Source organism: Mesoplodon mirus, assembly GCF_964341445.2.
Source record: "Mesoplodon mirus genome assembly, chromosome: 7".
Taxonomy (NCBI): domain Eukaryota; kingdom Metazoa; phylum Chordata; class Mammalia; order Artiodactyla; family Ziphiidae; genus Mesoplodon; species Mesoplodon mirus.
Window position 1 is genome coordinate 96,293,966 of NC_138983.1, and position 19,271 is coordinate 96,313,236.

The 19,271-nt window shown below is 43.6% G+C and overlaps 2 protein-coding genes across 2 annotated transcripts in view; both read left to right on the plus strand.

The window, feature by feature from the left end:
• The window catches only part of LOC309808893 (forkhead-associated domain-containing protein 1-like), a gene marked incomplete at both ends in the record, with an annotated part of 407,547 nt that overhangs the window by 344,368 nt on the left and 43,908 nt on the right, over window positions 1-19,271 (plus strand). The gene's annotated exons all lie outside the window — the stretch shown is intronic.
• Window positions 1-19,271, plus strand: part of LOC309808072 (forkhead-associated domain-containing protein 1-like) — a gene marked incomplete at both ends in the record, with an annotated part of 74,417 nt that overhangs the window by 37,832 nt on the left and 17,314 nt on the right. Inside the window, 2 exons of the mRNA XM_082628079.1 lie at window positions 7,291-7,400; window positions 10,501-10,737. Of these exons, the coding sequence (XP_082484205.1) occupies window positions 7,291-7,400; window positions 10,501-10,737 (347 nt within the window). The remainder of the gene's footprint in view (window positions 1-7,290; window positions 7,401-10,500; window positions 10,738-19,271) is intronic.

Genomic DNA, 19,271 nt, shown 5'->3' on the forward strand with positions numbered 1-19,271 from the left:
CTGGAGGACAAGATGGAAGTGGCAACATCTCTTGTGACTAAGCCTCAGAAGTCATGCTCTGTCATTGCTGCAATATCCTGCTGGTTACACAGGGCGTCACCCTCCAGTGTGGGAGAAGACTACACATGGGCCTGAAGACCAGGAGGTGGGGATTATCAGCAGTCATCTTGGAGGCCGGCTACCACAGCCTGCCCTCGGGTCCTCAATGATTCACACTCCTCCTCCTCTCTCCCGAGGCCCCCCAAAATCTCACCCCAGTAACAGCATCGGCTCAAATTCCAGAATCTCATCTAAATCAAGTCCAGGTACAGATGGGGCTCATGGGTGTAGTACCTTACATTCAGCTCATCAAGTACTACTTCCAGAAATCTGAAGACCTCTGAACAAAGGGTCTGTCCCTCATACACCCAGCATATATTGGTGGGACAGACATAGCATAACTGCTACATACACTCCTCTTGTTCCAAAAGAAGAAAAACAGGAAACACACAGGAGTCCCTGGCCCAAAGCAGTTCTGAAGTCCAGCTGGGAAAATATCGGCAGTTCCTTGATTGGGCTTCAGTCCAACTCTTGTCCAGAAATGACTTTCCAGGGCTCTTGGGTCTGCCCGCTGGTCCCTGAGTTCCGCCTTCGGAGTCGTCCTCCCTTTCCTATGAAAGGTGTCCCATGGATGTGGCTGCATAGTTTTATAGCCTGCTTCCTGCCTGTAGAAGCTTGGTTGTCCAGACGCTTCTTTGACTTTTGTGGGTCTCTGTCAGTCTGAGTTGGCAGTGCTTCTTATTGGGGTTCATCCTATTAGGCAAAAACCACGCCCACAGACTTTTTTGGACCCAAGCCCTTCCACCATGGACTTCTTCAAAGACTGACAAAGGACAGAAGCTTCTTAGAAGCCCAGTTCTTTGACCGAAGGGTTCTTCTGGACACTGCCCTGGATCTGTATTCTTAACAAAGGATTTTACAACCACACCCTCAGCTTCTTCTCTAGACTGTGTTTTCTTGAGAGTGCCCTTGATTTGATCTTTGCCCAGAACCTGTTTCTTACATTTCATTTGCCACCTGGAGAGGCAGGGAATTTTCAAGCCCAGAACATTGCCCTGGTTTAACAGCCCTTCCTTTAACTGTCTCTCCCCCTCACATTTCACTATAAGTAGCAAGAAGTAACCAGGCAGCACCTTCCAAGACTCTGTCTGGGACTCTCTCTAGCTAGACCATTCAGCCTCATCACAAACATTTTCTACCTTCCTCATGACCACAGGCAACGTGTTAGGAACCCTTCTGCCACCACCTGACAAGGATCCCTTAACCCCAGTAACATTTTCCTCACTTTCCTGGAACCCTTCCCTCACTGCCTCCTCAAAGGCCATCGGGCTTCTACTAAGACTATTCACGCTTTCTCAAAGACCCTTGGCCAAAGTCCTCCAGCTTCTGGCCACTGTTCCATCCCAAACCACTCCACATTGTAGGGTTTTTGTTAAAGTTTCCACCACTCCTGGTGCCCAAACCTGTATTTGCTACTTATTGTTGCATAACAAATTACTGCAGGATGTAATGGCCTAAAACAACAGTAAACATTTATTATCTCATAGTTTCTCTGCGTCAGGAAGTTGGGAATGGCTTAGCTGGGGGATTCTTGCTCAGGATTTTTCATGAAGTTGCAGTAATGGTGTTGGCTGGGGCTGTGGTCCTCCGGAGGCTTGTCTGGGGCTGGAGGACCCACCTCTAGAATGGTTCACTCACATGGCTTTTGGTAAGAGGCCTCAGTTCTTCACTAAGTGCACCTCTCCATACGTTGCTTGAGTATCCTCAAGCTGCCAGCTCCTCCAGACAAGTGGTCCTAGAGAGTGAGGAAGAAGCTGCAATGCCTTTTATGATCTAACCTCAGGAATCAAACTGTGTCATTTCTGCAATATCCTTGGTTCCATAGAGAAGCTTTGTTACGGACTGAATTGCATTCCCCCAAAATTCATATGCTGAGGCCTCAATCCCAATATCGCAGAATGTGACCATATTTGGAGATAGTGTATTGAAATAGATGAGTAAGTTCAAATGAGATGATTGGGTGGGCCCTAATCCAAGGGCTGGTGTCCTTGTAAGAAGAGAGAGAGAGACGCCAGGGATGCACGTGCACAGAGAAAAGGGCATGTGAGGACACAGCAGGAAGGTGGCCGTCTGCAAGCCAAGGAGAGAGGCCTAACCCTGCCCACACCTTGATCTTGGACTGCCAGCCTCCAGAACTGTGAGAAAATGAATTTCTTTTGTTAAGACCTCCTGTGGTGTTTTGTTATGGCAGCCCAAGCTAACTAACATAAAGTCCATCCAGTATTGCAGAGGATGATGCAGGGGTCTGAATACCAAGAGACAAGAAGCAGTGGGGCCATCTTGGAGACTGCCTACCACACCCTGAAAGGTGTAGATCTTGAATGTGTTCACTGAGTTTTGCCAGTCGTGCACACCTATGTAACCCGAATTCCTATCAAGATATAGAACATTACCATCACCCCAGAAAGTTCCCTCATGTCCCTCCCCAGTCAATTCCCAGCCCCAGGCCCCAGAGGCACCCACTCTTCTGAATTCTTTTCCCGCCATGGATTAGATATTCCTGTTCTAGAATCTCAAGTACACAGAACCATGTAGTACATGTTCCTTTGTGGAAGGCTTTTTTCACTCAGCATAGTGTTTCTGAGATTCATTCATTTTGTTGTATGCATCATGTTCTGTCTTATGAACATATATACAGGGTTTTTGGGGTTTTTTTTTAATGCGTCCTTTGGACACATGGCACATGGGCTGTTTCTTTTCTTTTTTTCACTCCGCCATTTAAATTTTTCCACTGTAATCACCGGTTTCTCCAGTGCCATGTTGAACTTGGGGCTTCTCTAAAGGACTTGGATTCCCCCTGGAGAAATGAAGGAAGAGTCGTATGGCTTAGAGTCCCTCACATCTACCTGGGCTCTATCTCCTCAGCCTCTCAGCCAGGTCTCATGTTTCCAAACGTTTGCCCTCATTCCCCTGACTCTCTCCCCATCCTCAGAAAGGGACTTTCATCTTCCCGTGTCATGGGGAGTTCCTTTCTGTCTGGGCCTCTCTACTCCACGCTTCAGAGAAAACTCTGTGCTCCAGTCCTCCATGCTGTCTCTTGACAGAAAACACCTCTTTTTAAGGGTTCTGAGAAAGCTCTTTCCTCTCTTAGCAAAGCTGGGCCCTTCCAATTAAATTGGTTTACTGTTAGACTGTCACCTTGCTTTAGACTTGAAAAATTCTATTTGAAAACCCAAAGCCAAGGATTTATTTACTGCAGATCAGGTCAGGGTTTCTCAATCTTGGCACAGTGACAGGTGGGTCGCATAACTCCTTGTTGTAGGATCTGTCCTGTCCACTGTAGGGTGTTTAGCAGCATCCCTGACTCCTACCCACCAGAGATACCAGTAGCAACACCACCACCACCACCCCTAACTGTGGTTCTCAAAAATGTCTCCAGACGTTGTCAAAAGTCAGAACATCGTTTTGCCTGGGGGAAAACTCACCCTGTTCTAGTTAATACTCATCCTTCCTGTACCACAAGGCAATAAAACGTCAGCTCCAAGGCCAAATCTTAATGGCAAGAGCTCATGGGAGGTGGGGAAGAATTACTGAGAAAAGAAAATATGTGGAGTGACTTATTAAAATAGCATCTTGATTCATATATATATATATATTTTTCACAATAATGGGATCATATGAACCTAACATAGGTAACCTTCTTTTTTTTTCCTTTTTTGGCTGTGCCACTCAGCTTGCAGGATCTTTGTTCCCCAGCCAGGGATGGAACCTGTGCCCCCTGCAGTGGAAGCACAGAATCCTAACCACTGGACTGCCAAGGAATTCCCTACCTGATTTTTAAAATTCAATAATATGTCATAAACATCTTCCCACTTCAATACATTGACTACATAGTCGTTAAAAGCATAGGCTCTGAATCCAACAAACTTAGGTTCATCCCTTGACTCTACCACTTACCAGCTGTGTGTCCTTGAGCAGATGACTTGACGTCTCTGTGCCTCATACCTCTCACGTATAAAATGGAGATGGGAATAATAATGCCTATCTCACTGGGTTGTTATGAAGACGAAATCGTATCCTGCGTGTAAGTGCTGAGCGCAGCGCCAGGTGCATAGCGAACATTCAGTAAATATTAAAATATTTAATATTTTAATATTTAAATTTTAATATTTTAATAATTTTAATATTTAAATTTTAAATATTAAAATTTAAAAATTAAGTTATTACCTAACCATGATTGTTATTTAACTTTTATCTACAACTTACAATGTCTGAAAGACACAGTTAAGGTGCACACATACTGCCCCTGCTGCAGACTGGTGATTATTGGAGCGCACCAGGACAGCTGGGGGTTGTTAAAATATTAAAGTAACTTCCCTGCCCTTTGGCCAACAGCTCATGCCCGAAAATTCTTAAAGTGCCTGCGTCCCCATATCCGCCTTCCCACCGCCCCAGCCCTCCCGACCCTCCCTGGGGCTTCTCCCCACTGGGACCTCCGAAGGATCCGGCAGCTAGAGTTAAGCCGGTTTGGTCATACATGGCCCTTAGGTTCTTTCTGATAAATAACAGCAGCCGGTAAAGAAGTTTGGGGCAGGTGAGGGGTAACTGCTCCAGCACCTCCCTGCCTGGGTGTAAGGAAAGCGAGTCTCAGAGCAAATTCTAGCCCCACAAAGACTTTCGGTAAACACACCTTCCCTAATAAAGGGACCCCATCGATCAGCCTGTTCTGTAAGTTTTATGAAGTCCCCCCTCCGGCCATCATCTTGCGGGGAAGGGTCCCTCAAGACAGCCACGACAGGGTTGCAGAGGCAGCCGGAGTCACCCCTAGAGATGGCATCAGATGCCAGAACTCTAAGCTGAGACTGGACAGGGGCCCATTTAGGGTCAGACCCCGTGGCCCTCCCTGGGGACACAGGCCAGGCAGTACCTTCCTCTAGTGGGAGCCGATTTCTTGAGGAATCTGAAAACAGATCAAGTCTTCCTCCTGAAAATTCAGTTTCCAAATTGAGATACACAATCAGTGTAAAATAAACCCCAGATTTCAAAGGCTTCATGCCTCGAAGAAAAAGAATATAAAATATCTCCATATTTTTTGTCGATTACGTGTTGAAATGATGTTTTTTTAATGTATTGGGTTAAATCAAATTGACCATTAAAAAATTCATCTCTCCTTTTTACCTTTTTAATGCGACTACTAGAAAATTGAAAATTGCATTCTGTAGCTCCCTTTATTTCTCTATCAGGCACTGCTGCTATAGTCAGTTAGGACTTAGCTGCTCAGGATCCAAGAGAGTCAGATGGGGGCAGTGAGCTTCAAATAAAAGTTTTCTAATCATGGACCTAGTTGGGGAGGTGGAGGGAGAGAAAATGGGCAGCTGCTGAAGTTCCAGGCCCTTCTGTTCCTCGTGCCCCAGGAAACACTGTGGCCAGGGCTGCTCATTCAACACGCAAGGCTGTGCATTCTCCGGGCACCACAGGCCATCAGCTATGTCCACTAGAGGTTCTGGGGTCCACAAAGAGGTTTGAGACCTGGCTGGGGGGCAGGAATCTTTGACTCTAAAATGCATAAATAAAAAATACAGAAGCAGGGCCTCCCTGGTGGCGCAGTGGTTGAGAGTCCGCCTGCCGATGCAGGGGATACGGGTTCGTGCCCCGGTCTGGGAGGATCCCATATGCCGCGGAGCGGCTGGGCCCGTGAGCCATGGCCGCTGGGCCTGCGCATCCGGAGCCTGTGCTCCGCAACGGGAGAGGCCACAACAGTGAGAGGCCCGCATACCGCAAAAAGAAAAAAAAAAAAAAAAAAAAAAAAATACAGAAGCAAAATGAATAAATGATGAATGTCCACAAACATGACAGTGTGTGCTTCATTCATCATTAATGTTAATACTCATTAAAGTTTCATCACCACTGAAAACAATTTGTTCAGCTTCTCACTTCACAGGAAGATAAGAATGTGCAGTGACTGTCCAGAAACCATAGTCACTTGGAAATTTAAAATACGCTGCTTGGGCCCAAGTGGTTTCACAAGTAGAATTATAGAAATCTTTACAAACGTTTCTACACCAAGAAAATGGTTTCTACACCATTCAGTGTTGATGTGAGTGAATTGCGAGATGTCTGATGTGATACAGAGTGGGGCCCCCAAACACAATGCCATACTCCCCGAAAGTCATATAAACAGGCCTTGTAATATTGGGGTAAATAAGAAAAAAATTAGGAAAGCTTAAATGTCTATCAAGTGGATCCTAGTTAAACACGTTTGGCACACTTGGACAATGGACCACAATGCTACCCTTGAAAAGAACCCAGTACAGCCTCAAATACTGACATGGGAAGATGTTTTTCATATTGTTAGCTGAAAAGTAAGCTGGATAAGAATCTCTGACATGTAAATGCATTTTTGTTTTTTGAGAAGATATGACTGCAATAAAAAATATATAGCTAATGTTTAGTGCTAAATGCTCTACTTGAGGGGTCAGCAAACTTTTCCTGTAAAGAGCCAGATAGTAAATACTTTAGGATTTGTGGGTCACATGGTCTGTGCTGCAACTAGTCAGCTCTGCCTTTGTAGCTGGGAAGCAGCCATAAATAATATGTAAATCAATCACTGTGGCTGTGTTGCAATAAAACTTTATTTACAAAAATAGGCAGGGGGCTTCCCTGGTGGCGCAGTGGTTGAGAGTCTGCCTGCCGATGCAGGGGACATAGGTTCGTGCCCCGGTCCGGGAAGATCCCACATGCCGTGGAGCGGCTGGGCCCGTGAGCCACGGCCGCGGAGCCTGTGCTCCACAACAGGAGACACCACAACAGTGAGAGGTCCGCGTACCACAAAAAAAAAAAAAAAAAAAAAAAAATAGGCAGAAGGCCAGATTTGGCCGCAGGGCCATAGTTTGCCAACCCCTGCTCTATATCATTATTCTATTTAATCTCCAGATAGCCCTTTATAGCAGAGACTATCAGTGATCCTAAATTATGGATGTGGAAACGAAGGCTTAGAAAGAGCAAATGACTTGCCCAAGGTCATCACCTCTTATGCGGCATAGAAAAAAGTCTGGAAAGAGACGCACCACAGTGCATCAGTGCAGTTAATGCTGGGGAAGAGAAATGAGGCAGCTCTTACCCTTTCCTGTCCTCCTGTAATGCTTTCAGTGCATAAGTCTCATGAATGTGAAGGTTAATCTGAAAATATTTTTTAAGACTTTGGGGAAACTCACAGTCTCCTCTGCATTCTCTGTTGATCTTGTGTGTTAGTGTGGACCAACGCGGCGGAACTGTCGGAACAATCAGTGGCCGAGGAAATTCCTGGGGCAGAGCCCTACAGAGAAATTTTTGTGGACCAGGACCTGGCCCAGTACGATAAGGTGAGGGGTCTCGGGGAAGCACAGAGCTACAGCAGCAAGAGGGACCATGGAGAGATTGCCACTGCCTCTTGTTCTCTGTGTCTCAAGGACTGTCCCTTTTTCCTACTTCCAAGAAACCACCTCTTCCTCCCAAGACATTCAGCCAGGTTTGGCCACTGCTCATTTTATCCCAAATAACATCTACAACTACAAGGTACTGAGCACCTACTGTGTGCTGGGCCATGTCCTGTGCACTTGACATTTATTAGCTCGTTAATCTTCACCATCTTCAAAATAGATTTTATCAGCCTCACTTTGCAGATGAGGAAACTGAAGCTCAGAGAGGTTCAGTGATGTGTTCACGGCTGCCCAATGCAAGGAGCAGTGTTAGGATTCAAAGCGAGGTCTGGTTAGCTTCTCAGCGGGTACTTCTAACTCCCACACAGTAATCACTTGGTCAACCTTCAGTGATGGGACAGTGACGCAAAAACACGTTCCTAGCAGGAGGAATTGAGCCCTGAAGTCAGGGAGGCCTGGGCCAAGAGACTCGTTAAAGAACCAGAGAGGTTTAAAGCAGGGATGCGAGCAGAACAGGTGGATTCAAGCCATCCTGGGAAGGGCCCAGGTCAATTTCTCCCCACTTAGACACGACTCGAAAGTTACTCTAAAAGAAGCAGTCTATAATATCTCGCTTTCCTTCAGGGCCAGGGCCTGCTCCTGCAGCAATTCTCAGAGTTTGTGAGGAGCAGACCTACCTGGGGTTCTTGTCAGACACGGAAATCCAAACCTTCAGGAGGCAGGGGGTTCCAACCCAGGCATCCTGGGACCAGACTCTGAAAAATGTTGCAGAAAGGCGAGAAGCCACACTCAGATTCTGTATTTATCACTGTGTAACAAGCCATCCCAAAACTTAGCGGCTTCAAACAGCAACTCATTATTCCCCAGAATCTATGGGTTGACCTGGAAGGTTCCTTTGCTCGCGTCCCCTGGCCTCACTCATGCGGCCTCAGTCAGCCGCTGGCTTGGCCAGTTTGGTGGTCCGTCTCCATTGGCCTCCTTCCCACATCTAGGGCCTCAGCCAGGATGCCTGGACTGGTGCGCCCCTTTGTGCATGTGGTTTTTCATCACAGCACGGTGGTCTCGGGGTTCCCAGGGGGCCAGAGCAGAAGCTGCACAGCCTGTAAGAACTTGCCTGGAGATCATGCAGCATCACTTCCACTCCATTCCGTTGGTTAAAGCAAGTCACGGGGCCAGCCCAGACTAGAGGGTGGGGAAATAGACTGGATGGCAAAACTGCAAAGTATTTGTTGCCATTTTTCAACCTGCCTCAATTTTAACTCGGAAATATAGTGCAACCACTATAATTTTTTCTATTTATAGAAAATGTTTATAAGCCATTTATCATTTTTTCTATTTATAATAGAAAGAATTCTTTCTCTTTATAAGTCGTTTATACCCTAACTTGCCAGGACTCCTTCAAGTGACAATAAACAAATTAGCTTGAGGGGGAGCATCGATTAGCTCAACTTATTGGAAAATTTAAAGGGCCACTAGCTTCAGGTATGGCTAGATCCAGGAGCTTGAATAATGTCATCAGAACACCTCCCCACTACCAACCTCTCCCCTCTGTTTCCCTCAGAGTCTGGCTTTCTACATGAGGCTGGCTTTGTGTGTCAGAAAAGACAAACTAAGGCAAACAAGCCTACATATTTAAAGTTTATGATCCAAAAGAAGGCAAGATGCTCTCCCTCTGTAATCGATGTGTGAAATCTCTGATTGACCAGCTTGGGCCACATGCACATGGGGAGGTGGGACAGGAAGGAGCAGGGCACATGACTGACAATCCTACCCAGACCCCATGGAAGGAGGAACGCTCCCTCCAGAAGGGCAAAGGGACCCTCAGCAGGAAAGCAGAACCCACAGCTGTCCACTGCCCTCTGCAAACTTCTTATATTCCAGCACTGTCACGGGGCCTGGCACTTAGTTGCTGCCCTATGAATGTTTGTTGCATGAAAAATGAATAAGCACCTGGCTGATCATAACAGGGTGAAACAGGGGAAACTGCCCAGGAGTAGGGAATATGTCTGATGCTCTCTCTTGAAGTTTTGCCACCAACTTTCACAAGGACCCAAAGGAAGGCCCCTGGCAGCAGCTGGCAATGTCAGACAGGCTTTCTCATGAGCGAGACCCTGTCCTTCCCCCGGTCACGGAGCTAGCAGGTCGTGAGGCTGACTGGACGGCTCTCCTGGGAATGAGCTGGCCCAGAAATTGCCCGTTTACCTCCTCCTGTGACTGCTTTGGAAAAGGCCTCTGGGGAATTTTTTCTTCTTCTTCTTCTTCTTCAGTTTTTCTGACATTTTATTGATAACATCTGGTGAGAAGTTTGGGGGAATTTTTTTTTTCCTTTTTTGGAAAACCTAACCAATTCTTTGGCTGCAGAGCTTTTTCACTGGAGAGATGGAGGACAGGGTGAATTATACCTGTGGGTAAAGTCTACCAGCAATTTTGTTTTTCCAGCCGAAAGTTTACATGAGCCCATGCAAATAAATCAGTATTCCTGTCTCATTTACTTTCCAGATTGAGTTACCTGGAAAAAATTCATACATGAATAGCCAAAAGAGGCAGGAAATATTAGAAGAGAGGAAAGGGAAAACAAATAGTTCAGAATGTTTTAAGTTAAAACAAATAACCCTCATTATAGGCAGAAAGTGGTCAAACAGAATGTTGTTTTCCTAAGTACCTTTCCTAGGTCCCCAGTGTGCTAGGCTGTATATTATAAATGAAATCATTCTAAGTAAACTTTCTAGCAACAAATGTTCCCAAGTGGGATGGTTGTTCTTAATATGAAAGTCTAATTCTCGGGGAAAGGAAAGTTTCCGTACCTGTGAGGTACAGACATCCATTACAGGAGTCTATATACAAGTACATCATTTTAACCCAATTCTTGTCTCTATGAGATTTTCCAAGTGACAGAGATAGCCTTGAAAGTCTGCTTTTTCCCTCCCTGCCTGCCCTCACCTTCCCAAAGAATGATACCATATTTTTCCTGTCTTTCTTTAAATGGGCTCAGCCTTACATCCAGACCCACACCTAGTAAATTTCCCATCTGTCCTCCACCCAGGATGAAATAATTCTGCTGCTGGGAAAAGAAGTCAGCCGTCTCTCCGATTTTGAACTTGAATCTAAATACAAAGACACCGTGATAGCAAGCCTGCAGAACCAAGTGGCCAACCTGAGGCAGAAGCTGTTGGAAACAGCTGCCTCCAGGCAGAAGGAGAGGGTGATCCCGCCCAAGTTTCAGGTTCTGCATGAAGAGGACGATGCCCAACAGAGAGAGATCCAGAGCTTGAAAAACCAGGTAGGGCTCAGAGACAAGTGGGTCGGGGCCTTGGGGTCACAACACAGGGTGACAGCTCTCAGGTAGAGCCTGGGGGGAGCCACCCGGGTAGTTAGAAATGGGCAGTTAGCACAGCATGGTGAAGAGTGCAGATCCAGGGAGTGGAGGGTTGGCAAGTTTCTAGCCTTGTAAGAACAATATTAGATTTGATTAAGTGCCTACCATGTTCAGGCCCCGGTGCAGGTGCTTTGGGTGCATTAGCTTATTTATTTATTTATTTACTTATTTAATGTATTTATTTATGGCTGCATTGGGTCTTCGTTGCTGTGCACGGGCTTTCTCTAGTTGCAGTGAGTAGGGGCTACTCTTCACTGCGGTGCGTGGGCTTCTCATTTCAGTGGCTTCTCTTGCTGCAGAGCATGGGCTCTAGGCACGTGGGCTTCAGTAGTTGCAGCATGAGGGCTTCCGTAGCTGTGGCTCACGGACTCTAGAGTGCAGGCTCAGTAGTTGTGGCCCACGGGCATAGTTTCTCCACAGCATGTGGGATCTTCCTGGACCAGGGCTCGAACTCGTGTCCCCTGCATTGGCAGGCAGATTCTTAACCACTGCACCATGAGGGAAGTCCCCTCATTAGCTATTTAAACCTCAGTCTTCTGGCAGATGCCATTCTACAGATGAGGAGACTGAGGCACGCTCAGAGATGCCCAGGAGCTTGTTACAGCTTGCACAGCAAGTGAGAGGCAGTGTGATTTGGGCTCAGCTCTGCCACCTTGTACACCTCATGCTTTCACACCCACTTTGCATTTCCACCCAACTCCTGTCGCTTCAGTGACCACTTCTCACACCTACCCGGACCCAGCCAGAAAGAGCTGGAGATGGGGAGAAGGAACCCCACAGTGTTCCAAACACTGAGGCCTTTATCAAACCCTGAAGGCAGCTGCTGGTTCATTTATAGGGAATTTCACCAAAAATTCTCCACCCAGAATGTTTGGATTTACCAGTCAACTTCCTTCCTCCTGAAACTAAATCCAAAAAAAAAAAAAAAAATTTAAGTTTTAAAGAACTACTTTAAAATTGGCCACTGATCTTGTTCATAAATTATATCTCAACAAAGTTGATAAAAAAGCAATTGGTCATTGATGAATTTTGGCCTCACTGCATAATTCTGCTTAAAACCGTAGTCAGATTTGGTTCAACATGGCGGAGTAGAAGGACATGTTCTCACTCCCTCTTTCGAGAACACTGGAATCACAACTAACTGCTGAACAATCATCGACAGGAAGACACTGGAGCTCACCAAAAAGATACCCCACATGCAAAGACAAAGGAGAAGGCGCAAAGAGACAGTAGGAGGGGCGCAATCCCCATAAAATCAAATCCCATAACTGCTGGGTGGGTGACTCACAAACTGGAGAACACTTATACCACAGAAGTCCACCCACTGGAGTGAAGGTTCTGAGCTCAACATCGGGCTTCCCAACCTGGGGGTCTGGCAATGGGAGGAGGAATTCCTAGAGAATCAGACTTTGAAGGCTAGTGGGATTTGATTGCAGGACTTTGGCAGGACTGGGGGAAAGAGAGATTCCACTCTTGGAGGGCACACACAAAGTAGTGTGTGCATTGGGACCCAGGGGAAGGAGCAGTGACCCCCATAGGAGACTGAACCAGACCTACCTGCTAGTGTTGGAGGGTCACCTGCAGAGGCGGGGGGCAGCTGTGGCTCACCAAGGGACAAGGACACTGGCAGCAGAAGTTCTGGGAAGTATTCCTTGGCATGAGCCCTCCCAGAGTATGCCATTAACCCCACCAAAGAGCCCGGGTAGGCTCCAGTGTTGGGTCACCTCAGGCCAAACAACTAACAGGGAGGGAAACCAACCCACCCATCAGCAGACAAGCAGATTAAAGTTTTACTGAGCTCTGCCCACCATTGCAAGAGCCAGCTCTACCCAGCACCAGTCCCTCCCATCAGGAAACTTCCACAAGCCTCTTAGATAGCCTCATCCACCAGAGGGCAGACAGCAGCAGCAAGAAGAACTACAATCCTGCAGCCTGTGGAACAAAAACCATATCCACAGAAAGACAGCGAAGATGAAAAGGCAGAGGGCTATGTAACAGATGAAGGAACAAGATAAAACCCCAGAAAAACAACTAAATGAAATGGAGAGAGGCAATCTTCCAGAAAAAGAATTCAGAATAATGATAGTGAAGATGATCCTGGACCTCAGAAAAAGAATGGAGGCAAAGATCCAGAAGATGCAAGAAACGTTTAACAAAGATCTAGAAGAATTCAAGAACAAACAAACAGAGATGAAGAATACAATAACTGAAAAAAAAATACACTAGAAGGAATCAATAGAATAACTGGGGCAAAAGAACGGATAAGTGACCTGGAATACAGAATGGTGGAATTCACTGCTGCGGAACAGAATAAAGATAAAAGAATGAAAAGAAATGAAGACAGCTTAAGAGACCTCTGGGACAACATTAAACACAACAACGTTCACATTATACGGGTCCCAGAAGGAGAAGAGAGAGAGACAGGACCCGAGAAGATATTGAAGAGATTATAGTCAAAAACTTCCCTAACATCGGAAAGGAAATAGCCACCCAAGTCCAGGAAGCACAGAGAGTCCCATACAGGAGAAACCCAAGGAGAAACACACCGAGACACATAGTAATCAACTTGGCAAAAATTAAAGAAAAATTATTGACAGCAGCAAGGGAAAAATGACAAATAACATACAAGGGAACTCCCAGAAGGTTACCAGCTGATTTCTCAGCAGAAAGTCTACAAGCCAGAAGGGAGTGGCATGATATACTTAAAGTGATGAAAGGGAAGAACCTACAACCAAGATTACTCTACCCAGCAAGGATCTCATTCAGATTCGATGGAGAAATCAAAAGCTTGACAGACAAGCAAAAGATAAGAGAATTGAGCACCACCAAACCAGCTCTACAACAAATGTTAAAGGAACTTCTGTAAGTGGGAAACACAAGAGAAGAAAAGGACCTACAAAAACAAACCCAAAACAATTAAGAAAATGGTCATAGGAACATACATATCGATAGTTACCTTAAACGCGAATGGATTAAATGCTCCAACCAAAAGACACAGGGTTGCTGAAAGGATACAAAAACAAGAACCATCTATATGCTGTCTACAGGAGACCCACTTCAGACCTAGGGACACATACAGACTGAAAGTGAGGGGATGGAAAAAGATATTCCATGCAAATGGAAATCAAAGGAAAGCTGGAGTAGCAATACTCATATCAGATAAATTAGACTTTAAAATAAAGAATGTTACAAGAGACAAGGAAGGACACTACGTAATGATCAAGGGATCAATCCAAGAAGAAGATATAACAATTATAAATATATATGCACCCAGCATAGGAGCACCTCAATACATAAGGCAACTGCTAACAGCTCTAAAAGAGGAAATCAACAGTAACACAATAATAGTGGGGGACTTGAACACCTCACTTACACCAATGGACAGATCATCCAAAGAGAAAATTAATAAGGAAACACAAGCTTTAAATGACACAATAGACCAGATAGATTTAATTGATATTTGTAGGACATTCCGTCCAAAAACAGCAGATTGCACTTTCTTCTCAAGTGCGCATGGAACATTTTCCAGGATAGATCACGTCTTGGGTCAAAAATCAAGCCTCAGGAAATTTAAGAAAATTAAAATCATATCAAGCATCTTTTCTGACCACAACGCTATGAGATTAGAAATGAATTACAGGGAAAAACCTGTAAAAAACACAAACACACGGAGGCTAAACAGTACGTTACTAAATAACCAAGAGATCACTGAAGAAATCAAAGAGGAAATCAAAAAATACCTTGAGACAAATGACAATGAAAACATGACGATCCAAAACCTATGGGATGCAGCAAAAGCATCCCATAGTTTTAGAGGGAAGTTTATAGCTATAGAAGCCCACCTCAAGAAACAAGAAAAATCTCAAATAAACAATCTAACGTTACACCTAAAGGAACTAGAGAAAGAAGAACAAACAAAACCCAAAGTGAGCAGAAGGAAAGAAATCATAAAGATCAGAGCAGAAATAAATGAAATAGAAACAAAGAAAACAATAGCAAAGATCAATAAAACTAAAAGCTGGTTCTTTGAGAAGTTAAACAAAATTGATAAACCATTAGCCAGACTCATCAAGAAAAAGAGGGAGAGGACTCAAATCAATAAAATTAGAAAGGAAAAAGAAGTTACAACAGACACCACAGAAATACAAAGCATCCTAAGAGACAACTACAAGCAACTCTATGCCAATAAAATGGACAACCTAGAAGACATGAACAAATTCTTAGAAAGTTATAACCTTTCAAGACTGAACCAGGAAGAAATAGAAAATATGAACAGACCAATCACAAGTAATGGAATTGAAACTGTGATTAAAAATCTTCCAACAAACAGAAGTCCAGGACCAGAAGGCTTCACAGGTGAATTCTATCAAACATTTAGAGACGAGCTAACACCCATCCTTCTCAAACTCTTCCAAAAAATTGCAGAGGAAGGAACACTCCCAAACTCATTCTCTGAGGCCACCATCACCCTGATACCAAAACCAGACAAAGACACTACAAAAAATGAAAATTACAGACCAATATCACTGATGAATATAGATGCAAAAATCTTCAACAAAATACTAGCAAACAGAATCCAACAACACATGAAAAGGATCATACACCATGATCAAGTGGGATTTACCCCAGAAAGGCAAGGATTCTTCAATATATGCAAATCAATCAATGTGATACACCATATTAACAAATTGAAAAAGAAAAACCATATGATCATCTCAATGGATGCAGAAAACACTTTTGACAAAATTCAACACTGATTTATGATAAAAACTCTCCAGAAAGTGGGCATAGAGGGCCTACTTCAACATTCTAAAGGCCATATATGACAAAGCCACAGCAAACATCATTCTCAATGGTGAAAAACTGAAAGCATTTCCTCTAAGATCAGGAACAAGACAAGGATGTCCACTCTCACTACTATTCTTCAACATAGTTTTGGAAGTCCTAGCCACAGCAATCAGTGAAGAAAAAGCAATAAAAGGAATCCAAATTGAAAAAGAAGAAGTAAAACTGTCACTGTTTGCAGATGACAGGATACTCTACAGAGAGAATCCTAAAGATGGCACCAGAAAACTACTAGAGCTAATCAGTGAACTTGGTCAAGTTGCAGGACACAAAATGAATGCACAGAAATCTCTTGCATTCCTATACACTAATGATGAAAAATCTGAAAGAGAAATTAAGGAAACACTCCCATGTACCACTGCAACCAAAAAATACAATAGCTAGGAATAAACCTACCTAGGGAGACAAAGACCTGTATGCAGAAAACTGTAAGACACTGATGAAAGAAATTAAAGATGATAGCAACAGATGGAGAGATATACCACGTTCTTGGATTGGAAGAATCAATATTGTGAAAATGGCTATACTACCCAAAGCAATCTACAGATTCAATGCAATCCCTATCAAATTACCAATGGCATTTTTTACAGAACTGGAACAAAAAAGCTTAAAATTTGTGTAGAGACACAAAAGACCCCGAATAGCCAAATCAGTCTTGAGGGGAAAAAACGGAGATGGAGGAATCAGACTCCCTAAATTCAGCCTATACTACAAAGCCACAGTAATCAAGACAATATGGTACTGGCACAAAAACAGAAATATAGGTCAATGGAACTGGATAGAAAGCCCAGAGATAAACCCACGCACCTATGGTCAACTAATCTATGACAAAGAAGGCAAGGATATACAGTGGAGAAAAGACAGTCTCTTCAATAAGTGGTGATGGGAAAACTGGACAGCTACATGTAAAAGAATGAAATTAGAACACTCCCTAATGCCATACACAAAAATAAACTCAAAATGGATTAGAGACCTAAATGTAAGACCAGACACTATAAAATTCTTAGAGGAAAACATAGGAAGAACACTCTTCGACATAATTCACAGCAAGATATTTTTTGATCCACTTCCTAGAGTAATGGAAATAAATACCAAAATAAACAAATGGGACCTAATGAAACTTCAAAGCTTTTGCACAGCAAAGGAAACCATAAACAAGATGAAAAGACAACCCTCAGAATGGGAGAAAATATTTGCAAAGGAAGCAACTGACAAATGATTAATTTCCAAAATATATAAACAGCTCATGCAGCTCAATATTAAAAAAACAAACAACCCAATCCAAAAATGGGCAGAAAACCTAAATAGACATTTCTCCAAAGAAGATATACCGCTGGCCAAGAAGCACATGAAAAGCTGCTCAACATCATTAATTATTAGAGAAATGCAAATCAAAACTACAATGAGGTATCACCTCACACCAGTTAGAATGGGCATCATCAGAAAATCTACAAACAACAAATGCTGGAGACGGTGTGGAGAAAAGGGGACCGTCTTGCACTGTTGGTGGGAATGTAAATTGATACAGCCACTATGGAGAACAGTATGGAGGTTCCTTAAAAAACTAAAAATAGAATTACCATAGGACCCAGCAATCCCACTACTGGGCATATACCCAGTGAAAACCATAATTCAAAAAGCCACATGCACCCCAATGTTCATTGCAGTACTATTTACAATAGCCAGATCATGGAAGCAACCTAAATGCCCATCAACAGACGAATGGTTAAAGAGGAAATGGTACATATGTACAATGGAATATTACTCAGCCATAAAAAGGAACAAAATTGGGTTATTTGTAGAGACGTGGATGCATCTAGAGACTGCCATACAGAGTGAAGTAAGTCAGAAAGAGAAGAACAAATATCATATATTAACACATATATTTGGAACCTAGAAAAATGGTAAAGATGAACCAGTTTGCAGAGCAGAAATGGAGACACACATGTAGAGAACAAACGTATGGACACCAAGGGGGGAAAACGGCAGGGGGTGGGGATGGTGGTATGATGAATTCAGAGATTGGGATTTACATGTATACACTGATGTGTATAAAATGGGTGACTAATAAGAAAAGTATAAATAAATAAATAAACATTTAAAAAAAAGAGAGAGAGAAAAAAAAAAACCGTAGTCAGTGCTTGGGGGCCTTTGTTCTCTTGTGCTCTGTTTACTGTCTTTCCCTTCTGTAACCGATTCTAGGTACACAGTTTCAGTCCTAGAAATGGTGCTCTAGAAAGGACACAGATTGTGTATGCTGAACCTAGCAGATTCTAGCAGGAAACTGTAAGCTCCATGAAGGCAAAGGTTGGGCGCAGTAACCTTCTAGAACTCTGTTAGGACTGTGGCTGTTTGTTTGTTCTTTATTCATCCATCCATCCATCCGTCCATTAATCCAAAGAAATATTTTGGGGGGCCTATCCTGTGCCATGCCCTCTTCCAGGCTCTGAGAATTCAGCAGAGAACAAGACAGACATGATCCTTCCCCCTGTTATGCTCTAGTGAGGGAGACAGAATAAACAAGTCAACAAATACATGCTCTAATATTTAAATGAACTAATGACTCTCCTTCAAACCTGGTTTTCAAAAAACAATGAAAGTAACAGGTCCTGTAGGAATTATTAGTGCAAACAGCTACCTTGACATGTAGCTGACACATTAATGAGCATCTTTTTCTTGAACTGAACCCAATTTTGCTGAAATATTCCTTTCAGTTATTCTCCCATTTCAGAGCTTTCCTGAGAAAATGACATGTCTTTTTCAGGTACATGGACGAGGCTGAATTATTCCCACATACCTTTTTTTTTTTTTTTTGGCCATACCACGCGGCTTGCAGGATCTTAGTTCCCTGACCAGGGATCAAACCCAGGCCTCCAGCAGTGGAAGCACAGAGTCCTAACCACTGGACTGCCAGGGAATTCCCCACATACCTTTTTTTAAATAATTGAAATATATTTGACATAGAATATTATATAATTTCCACATATCTTTGAATATCAGCCGGTCCCAATTTGAGTTTTATTTAAAGTGGCTGCCGATATCTGGGGGAAAAAATGTTTTTTTACAAAGAAATTATCTAGAAATAATTACACTGATGCATCATGCTGTTGCCGCCCCTACCCCTGGAGCTTCACTTATAACTGAAGAAGAATATTTTATAGCAAGGCATATATGAACCAGAGGCTCCATTGGTTTGAACTCAAATCGAGTTTCATCCACTGACATTTTAGTTTCTTAAGTATTCTACTGCCTGCAGAGCATTCCACCAGAAGTGTAAGCCACATGGCAGGTTGATTTATGGTTCTGATTACTTTATGTGTTTTCCCTGGTCCCCGAAGGTGTGTGCATAATGATTTGCTCTCAGAGATCTTCGATCCGCTACAATATCACTAGAAAATTCTTACCTCCATGTGCTCTTATACGCCTGTGCTAATTAGAAGCCAAATTATCATCCTGAAACAATCACTCCTCCTAGCACTCTTAACTTTCTTATGATTCAGTGCCCATTTTATTACACAGCTTAACAGACATTAAACATCTTGGAATTTATGCCATTACAAACAATATGGATATTTACTTTGATAGTAAAAGTA